We start from the raw sequence: 9392 nt of genomic DNA on the forward strand, positions 1-9392 counted from the left end.
GCGCGGGCCTCTGTTCAGCCGGCCTTTCCCTGCGCTTAGCTCTTCCCATACTCACACAGGAGGCAGCGCACCAGCTGAATGGGCCCACAGAGAATCTGCCTGGAAGGAACTGTGAATCCGCCAGCACCACCGGGAACAGCATGAACAGAAGCAGCGCGTGCAGGAGCAGAAGTGATGAGAGCCGCGGGCGCCCCTGGAGCTCAGCTGAGCGGGACCCGGAGAGGCTGCCACGGAGACAGCCTGGCTGCACCCAGTGGGAGCAGAAGCCGGGCAGAGGGCTCAGACCACGAACCGCCGTCCTCAGGTTCTCACTATTCCCTTCAGGCGGTGACTGTGTGACCGCGGGCGGTCACTTAATCTTGCCAGGGACGGCCTCAGTTTCCTCGTCTGTAGAATGGGGTTGGAAAGGCATGGCCGGGAGGTCGCAGCCAGATAAAGCCGAGCGCTGTGTGAACGCTCCGGCTTTCCAGACAGAGGGGATGTTCCCAGTGCATTGCACCGTTTTCCCTCGCCGGACAGGAGCTCCCGACCTCCGCCATCGCTCCCTAACAAGCGGGAAACTTCACACCGATGCCTGAGCCACCGTTCCCACAGCGCCCTGAGCGCCACCGTCTCGTGCAAGCCTCGCAGCTTCCACGAGGGGGCAGCCCAGGCCTGTCATCGCCCCGCGGCCTGAGCGCTGCTGAGGCCAAGTGCCCGAATGAGGGAGGGTGGTCCCTGGAGCCCGGCTTGGCTCCTTCCCCATCCCCTGCCCTGTGCGGAGGACTCTGGCTGCTGAACTGGGCGTGGCACCTACTGAGGAGCGCTCTGCACCCCAGCCCCAGGGCTCAGGTCACACACACACACACACACACACACGCGCGCGCACACACACGCGCGCACACACACGGCCCGCCCCTTCCTGGGAGCTGACGGTTCCTAGGACAACAGTCAACAGTCAACACAGGCTGGAGTTCAAAACGCAGCTGAGCTCAAATGCTCTCCCCAGCCAGGAGGGCCCTGTCCCCGTCAGCCACTGGCCTAAAGGGACAGTGAGGAGGACCCTGCCCAGGCTGTCCCGGCGTTAGGAGGGAGGGGGTGTTCCAGGAGGAGGTTTGGCTGAGCTTGGGCACAAGCACACACCTCTCTCTGTCTTTCTCTCTGTCTCTCTCCCTCTCTCTCTGTCTTTCTCTCTGTCTCTCTCCCTCTCTCTCTGTCTCTCTGCCACTCTCTCTTTCTCTCACACACACACACTTGCACCCATGGGAAGCCACCCCATCCCTGGGCTCCAGAGAACCACATCAGCTGGGTACCGATTGCCCCCCACCAGGCTGCCAGCCTCAGTCTCCCCAGCTGCCCAGGGTGGCCCTATGGCCGGCAGGGGTCTTGCTGGTGGCTGCCAGGCCCCTCAGGCTCCAAAGGCGCAGCGGGTGGCCCGGGGAGCTGCCTGCGGTGGAGTGCAGCAGGACCAGCTGTGGCGGGAGCTCCTGGAAGCAGAGCGGAGGGGCCAGCAGCGCTGGTGAGTCCCTGCCCTCCCTTCTCCACCCTGACCCCGCAGCCTGACGGCAAGTTGGGGAAGCTTTTGGAGAAGAGGGGATGGGTGAGGAAATGATCCGGGCTAAGGGACAGAGAGCGTGGCATGCCTCGGGGGGAGGTGGGGCACCAGCCCAGCCCCCGGCCAGATCCGAGCCTGAGCCTAGGAAGCCGGAAAGATGGAGGCCAGGGGCGGGTGCCGCTGGGTCAGGGCAGCCCCACCTGGTTCATTCCGACTGCGGGGAGGCCCGGAATCCCTGGATCTGGATCCTGCTGGTCTAATCTGGATGAGAGGCGCTGGCCATCTGACCTGACTCCAGGGAAGGATGCTCCTTCATGCATTCATTCAAGGAAAAATGCCCATGCGCTGCTCTGAAACGAGACCAGACTGCAACAGGGGACGAGACAGACCTGGCTGTGGCTCCATGGAGTCTTCATTCTCAGGACGGGGCAGCCAAAAGCAAGCAGAGAAGCAAACAAGTACAGATCTGTATTTAGGGTGGGCAGCAGTAAGAAGGAAACAGTTGGCCTGGCGAGGTAGCTCATGCCTGTAATCCCAGCACTTTGGGAGGCCGAGGAGGGCAGGTCAAGAGGTGAAGAGATTGAGACCATCCTTGCTTACATGGTGAAATTCCATCTCTACTCAAAATACAAAAATTAGCCTGGCCTCATGGCCTGTGCCTGTGGTCCCAGCTACCCGGGAGGCTGAGGCAGGAGAATGGCTTGAACCCTGCAGAGGTTGCAGTGAGCCAAGATCGCGCCATTGCACTCCAGCCTGGGTGACAGAGTGAGACTGTCTCCAAAAAACAAAAAGAAGAAGAAGAAGTAAACAGTTCAGGGTAAGAGGAGGGAGCCTGCTGATGGCCTCTCTGAGAAGGAGATGTTTAAGCTGAGGCCTAAAATACGAGAAGTAGCCAAGAGTTTGGTGTATCTAACAAAAACAGAACAGAATTAGTGTAGCACAGGGAGGGAGGGAGGCGACAGGATGAGGGGGAGCATGGGGGGAGCCACCCCCAGCCCTTGTAAAAGTCTGGATGTGTTTTTTCCAAAGGAGATACCATACAGGATTTTAAGCAAGAGCATGGCATGATCATTTACATTTTTTAATGACCAGCCTGATAGATTCTAGAATACATTCATCTTGCACAACTGAAACTTCACACCCGCTGATTAGCAACTCCCCATTCTCCGTCCCCCAACCCTGTGGCACCATTCTATTCTTTGCTTCCAGGAGTCTGTTTTCCTCATATAAGTGGAATTGTGCGGTATTGTCTTTCCATGTCTGTCTTGTTGCTTAGCATTCTGCCCTCCAGGTTCGTCCATGTTGCAGCATATTACAGACTTTCCTCCCGTTTTAATATGTGCAGTTTCCTTATTCATTTGTCAATGGACTTTTAGTCTGTTTCCACATTTGACTATTATAAATAGTGCTGCAGTGGACATGGGAGTGATTTCACTTCTTTTGGGTAAATTTTCAAAAGTGGATATCTTAGTTCATTCTGCATTGCTGTCAAGGACCCCCTGAGGTTGGGTAATTTGTAAAGAGGCTTATTCGGCTCACAGTTCTGCAGGCTGTACAAGCATCATGCTGGAATACGCTTGGCTCCTGGTGAGGGCCTCAGGAAGCTTACACTAATGACAGAGGTGAAGGAGAAGCGGGCAAGTCTCATGGTAAGAAAGGGACTGAGAGAGAGGGGAGGGGTCAGGCTGTTTTTAACAACCAGTTCTCTCCCGTGAACTAATAGAACAAGAGCTCACTCATTTCCACAAGGAGGGCACCAAGCCGTTCATGATGGATCTGCCCCCACAACCCAGATACCTCCCACTAGGCCCTACCTTCAACATTAGGGATCACATTTCAATATGACATTTGGGGAGAACCAACATTCAAACCATACCAGTGGACTGCAGGATTACATGGTGCCTCTACTTGCAATTTGCTGAGGAACCTCTGTTGTCTTTTCACAGCAGCCGCGCCACTCTGCATGCCCATCAGCAGCATCCCAGCGGTCCGGTTCTCCACACACTGGCCAACGCTCATTGATTGTCTTTTGTTTTTTGATAACAGACATCCTAATAGGAGTGAGGTGCTCTCTTATTGCGGCTTTTTGTTTTGTTTTGAGATGAAATCTCACTCTGTCACACAGGAAGGAGTGCAATGGCATAATCCTCGCTCGCTGCAACCTCTGCCTCCCGGGTTCCAGTGATTCTCGTGCCTCAGCCTCCTGAGTAGCTGGGATTACAGGTGCCCTCCACCATGCCTGGCTAATTTTTGTATTTTTAGTAGAGAGAGGGTTTCACCATATTGGCCAGGTTGGTCTTGAACTCGTGATCTCAGGTGATCCACATGCCTCAGCCTCCCAAAGTGCTGGGACTACAGGTATGAGCAACTATTTCATTGTGGCTCTGATTTGCATTTCACTGATGATGAGTGATGTTGATCATCTTTTCATATATTTATTGGCCATTTATTTATCTTCTTTGGATAAACATCTACTCAAGTCCTTAACCCATTTTTTTCAATTGGGTTATTTGGTTTTGTGCTACTAACTTGTGGAAGTTCCTTATATATGTTGGAAATTAACCCCTTATCAGAAACATGGTCTGTAAATACTGTCTCCCATTCTGTGTGTTGCTTTTCACTATGTTGCTTGTTTCCCTTGCTCTTCAGAAGCTGTTTAGTTTGATGTAACTCCATCTGTCCATATTTGCTTTTGTTGCCTGTGCTTCATGTGGCATTTCCATGGAATAACTGCCAAGATCAATGGCATGAAGCTTCCTCCTGTGTTTTTGAGTGTATTGGTATGTATTATGTAAGAAAGGATACAATTTCATTCTTTTGCATGTGAAAAGCTTCTGCACAGCAAAGGCAACAATTAACAGAGTGAAAAGGCAACCTACAGAATGGCAGAAAATATTTACAAACTGAGTAGGTGTGGGAGGAAAGGTGAGGAAGGAGTAAAGGATGACAGATCTCAGCTTGAATAATTAATAGAGAGGAGAAAAATGATGAAGACGCTGACCTCTGGTGAGTTTTAAGTGCGTGAACCGTGTCTAGATGGAGCTTCCAGGAGGTAGCTGAGTGTGAGAGTCACGAGTTGCACATTAAAAACCCATATAGAAGGGGAGAGTGTGGACTATGAATGAACACAGGTGATTTGGGGTGATGAAATGTCCTGGAATCAGAAAGTGGTAACGACCGTGCAACTCCATGAATATACTAAAAGTCACTGAGTTGTGTGCTTTAAAAGGTGAATCTTATGGAATGTAAATTATATCTCAATTTTAGAAGGAAATAGGTGGGCACTGGCCCCAGAGATGTGAATAAGCTTTCCCTAGAGCGCGATGGATCAGAAGAGGCGAGGACACAGGATAGAACTTGCAACATTTACTGGAAGAGCAGAGAAGCTGCCAGGAACCACCAGAGGAGAAAGCCAGGGGCACAGGGAGGCATAAAAACCAAGAGGAAAGAGTTTTGCAGGGCCTGGAAAGCCCTAAGAGGGATGCATAAGGCAGTGCTACCCCACAGAAATACCATGTGAGCCATACACATAGCTTAAATTTTCTAGTAACCTCCTTAAAAAAATGAAACAAGAGGCCAGGCACAATGACTCACACCTATAATCCCAGCACTTTGGGAGGCAGAGGTGGGCAGATCACCTGAGGTCAAGAGTTCAAGACCAGCCTGGCCAAGATGGTGAAACCCTCTCTCTACTAAAAATACAAAAATTAGCCAAGTGTGGTGGCAGACACCTGTAATCCCAGCCAGTCTGGAGGCTGGGGCAGGGATAATTGCTTGAAACCAGGAGGCAGAGGTTGTAATCAGCTAGATTGTGCCACTTCACTCCAGCCTGGGCAACAGAGCAAGACTCCATCTCAAAACAAAAAGCAAAAAAACCTTATAGGAATAAAAATATATAAAGTTGAAATATAAGACACAACTGAAGTGAGATTTCATAAACTCAAAACAGGACAAATTATTCAGAAAATCAAGACAGAAAACACAAAAGAAGAATTAAAAACCTAAAAAAACTGAACAAGAAGGTCCAACCTTTTTTTTTTTAGACAGAGTCTTGCTCTGTTGCCAGGCAGGAGTGCAGTGGCATGATCTTGGCTCACTGCAACCTCTGCCTCCTGGGTTTAAGCAATTCTCCTGCCTCAGCCTCCTGAGTAGCTAGGACTACAGGTGCATGCCACCATGCCCAGCTAATTTTTGTATTTTTAGTAGAGATGGGGTCTCACCATGCTGGCTAGGATGGTCTTGATCTCTTGACCTTGTGATCTGCCCGCCTTGGCCTCCCAAAGTGCTGGGATTACAGGCGTGAGTCACCGCTCCTGGCTCGTTCAATCTGTCTTTAAACAAAATTCCCAAAGGAGAGAATGGGAGAGAGAATTTTCCAGAACCAAAGAAATGCATGAGTCCACAGATGCTGGATTCTGTGCTCCCCCAAAACAGGTGCATTAACAAGAAAGGGAGACATGGNCCGCCTTGGCCTCCCAAAGTGCTGGGATTACAGGCGTGAGTCACCGCTCCTGGCTCGTTCAATCTGTCTTTAAACAAAATTCCCAAAGGAGAGAAGGTGAGTGAGAATTTTCCAGAACCAAAGAAATGCATGAGTCCACAGATGCTGGATTCTGTGCTCCCCCAAAACAGGTGCATTAACAAGAAAGGGAGACATGGAATTCTGAAAGAGAGGAGTGCCACCTTGTTGGTGAAGGGACCAGCCTGTGATCTTGGGGCATGGCCAAGCCAGTGGCAGCAAGAGGACATAGGGCTTCCAAGAAGGTGTCTAAAAAAGGTTTTAAAGGAACGTTTATTATCAGATGCACATGACTGTGTAGAAAATAATATTGAGAGGGACTTTTCAGTTTTGTTGGAGCATCTGGAATCAATGATCAGTACATAGAAGCCTTAAAAAAGGCCAGGCGTGGTGGCTCACACCTGTAATCCCAGTACTTTGATAGGCCAAGGTGGGCAGATCACAAGATCAGGAGTTCAAGACCAGCCTGGCCAACATGGTGTAACCCTGTCTCTACTAAAAATACAAATATTAGCTGGGCATGGTGGTGCATGCCTGTAATTCCACCTACTTGGGAGGCTGAGGCAGGAGAATCTCTTGAACTGGGACCCGGGGGGTGGAGATTACACTGGGCTGAGATTACACCATTGCACTCCAGCCTGGGTGACAGAGTGAGGCTCCATCTAAAAAAAAAAAAAAAAACCTAAAAAAATTAGGAGGAAATGTAATTCTTAGCTCTAGAAAGAATACAAGGCTGTACAAGAAAAGAATTCAGATGTATTGTACTCCTTAGCTCATCAGTGAATAACATTTACATAATCATAAAAATCTAAACAATGTTATATTTATCAACTTAACCAAGATCTATAATTATGCTAAAAGAATTAGGGGAAGGCCAGGGAGAAGAATGCTAACTCTTCATCTCTCATAATAGAAAGTTGATACATAAGTTTAAATTTTAAAAAATATGGCCAGGCATGGTAGCTCACGCCTGTAATCCCAGCACTTTGGGAGGCGAGGTGGGTGGATGACAAGGTCAAGAGATCAAGACCAACCTGGCCAACATGGTGAAACCCTGTCTCTACTAAAAATACAAAAATTAGCTAGGTGTGGTGGCACGTGCCTGTAGTCCCAGCTACTCAGGAGGCAGAGGTTGCAGTGAACTGAGATTGTGCCAATGCACTCCATCCTAGGCAACGGAGTGAGACTTGGTCTCAAAAAATTTTTTTTAATATTAAGAAACAGCAGTTGATATAGTTTGGATCTGTGTCTCCACCCAAATCTCAAGTTGAATTGTAATCCCCAGTGTTGGAGGTGGTGCCTGATGTAAGGGGATTGGATCCTGGGGGCAGTTTCTCTTTAATGGTTTATACCATCCCCATGGTACATCCTCAGAGTAGTAAGAAGTTCTTAGCAGATTTGGTTCTTTTAAAGTGTGTGGCACCTCCCTTCTCTCTCTCTTGATCTTGCTCTGGCCATGTGACCTGCCTGCTGCCACTTTGCCTTCCACTATGATTGTAAGCTTTCTGAGACCTCCCCAGAAGCTAAGTAGATGCCAGCATCATGCTTCCTGTACAGCCTGTGGAACCGTGCGCCAATTAAACCTCCTTTATAAATTACCCAGTCTCAGGCATTCTTTATAGCAAAGCAAGAATCATATTATTTCAAAAGATGAAAGCAAAAGGCCTGACAAAACAGCTAAAAGACTGGAAATGGTTTGACTCTAGGATGTGGGGCTCAGAGACTGTGAGGATGGGGGCAGAGAAGGCTATTTTTATTATGTTTTGTAGAATTGTTTGACTTTTTAAAAATAGATTCAAATAAAATTAAATGACCAGTGCAAGGTCATACAATTCTTACAGTCATCCTCCCTCCCTTTTTCTACCCCTCCCTAACCTTCCTCTGTCACTCACACTGGAAGGTTACAAAGGTTTGGCAGCATGAAAACTGTTTTTTCTTCAGAGAATGCTTGCTTACTGAAGCCTTCTGAAAATGCACAGATGCAGGGAGAGGGCGTAGCCTTTGCTCTCCTTCGGCAGCCCACCATAGCAACACCATAACTGTCATTGTAGGAAAAGTCATTGGAAATTGAAATGTTTGTTCCTTTCGTAGGATACACCATAAATACCTGCTTGACACTTGGCATTTGTTTCACTTAAAAATTCTTTAGTTCTGGGTGGGTGCAGGGGCTCATGCTTGTAATCCCAGCACTTTTGGAGGCCAAGGTGGGTGGATCACCTGAGGTCAGGAGCCCGAGACCAGCATGACCAATATGGTAAAACCCCATCTCTACTAACAGTACAAAAATTAGCTGGGCATGGTGGCATGTACCTGTAGTCCCAGCTACTCGGGAGGCTGAGACAGGAGAATTGGGGAGGTGGAGGTTGCAATGAGCCACAATTGTGCCACTGCATTCCAGCCTGGGCAACAGAGCAAGACTTCCTCGCAAGAAAAAAAAAAAATTATTTAGTTCTTCCATGTGATACATTGTTGCATTGACTTGACACAGTGAAAGTCATTTTTAAAAATGCCCCAGAAGGCACTCACACAGCCAACATGTTTTTCCTTTCCAGGGTTCAGAACTGGAGTTTCCTGAAAGACTATGACCCAATGGTAAGGTAAAATATGTTTCTGCCAAACATACTTGCAACTGAATATTTATTCATTCTTGCCGTCATTCAACTAACATATACTGAAGATCTACTCTGCACTAGATGTTGGATGTACAGAGATGAGTAAAAGACACTCTTGTTTCAAGGAATGCAGGGTCAATGGGAAAGAAAACATGTATATGAAGCATTTAGAAATTTGTTTCTTTCAGTGTTTCTTAATTTTATTAAGATGAACCAATTGGAAATGACAGGCATCTGAAATATCTCCCCTGACTGAGGATGGCAGCCATGTGTAGTCATAACTCTGTGGTGTGCCCAAAGAGGACAATGGAATTTGATAAAAATACTTTGTAAACTAATTCTCTGACTCTAGCATCACCACCTCCAATCCATCATCCACTGTGCCACCAGAGTCATTTCCCTGAACTGCAGAACTGACCATGTAGCTCCCCTAATTAACATGCTTCAGTGAGTCTGAAATTTTCAGGGTAGCTTATAAAGCCTCCTGTGATCTAACACCGTCCGTCTCCCCAGCCTTGTTACCTACACCACACTGACCCCACAACACAACTCTTTGTTGTTGTTGTTGTTGTTGTTAGATGAAGTCTCACTCTGTCACTCAGGCTGGAGTGCAGTGGCATGATCTCGGCTCACTGCAACCTCTGCCTCCCAGGTTCAAGTGATTCTCCTGCCTCAGCCTCCCCATGGGCTGGGACTACAGGCACACGCTACCACGTCCAGCTATTTT

The 9392-nt window shown here is 48.5% G+C and overlaps 1 protein-coding gene across 4 annotated transcripts in view; it reads left to right on the forward strand.

The window, feature by feature from the left end:
* Positions 1 to 1184: 1184 nt before the first annotated feature.
* Positions 1185 to 9392, forward strand: part of CUNH2orf50 (chromosome unknown C2orf50 homolog) — an 18585-nt gene continuing 10377 nt past the window's right edge. For all 4 annotated transcript variants that reach the window (XM_037737320.1, XM_017525700.2, XM_017525707.2 and 1 more), the window contains exons 1-2: positions 1185 to 1498; positions 8606 to 8645. In XM_037737320.1, the coding sequence (XP_037593248.1) occupies positions 1242 to 1498; positions 8606 to 8645 (297 nt within the window). In that variant the 5' untranslated portion in view covers positions 1185 to 1241. The remainder of the gene's footprint in view (positions 1499 to 8605; positions 8646 to 9392) is intronic.

This window comes from Cebus imitator, unplaced genomic scaffold (assembly GCF_001604975.1).
Source record: "Cebus imitator isolate Cc_AM_T3 unplaced genomic scaffold, Cebus_imitator-1.0 Scaffold1, whole genome shotgun sequence".
Classification (NCBI taxonomy): Eukaryota; Metazoa; Chordata; class Mammalia; order Primates; family Cebidae; genus Cebus; species Cebus imitator.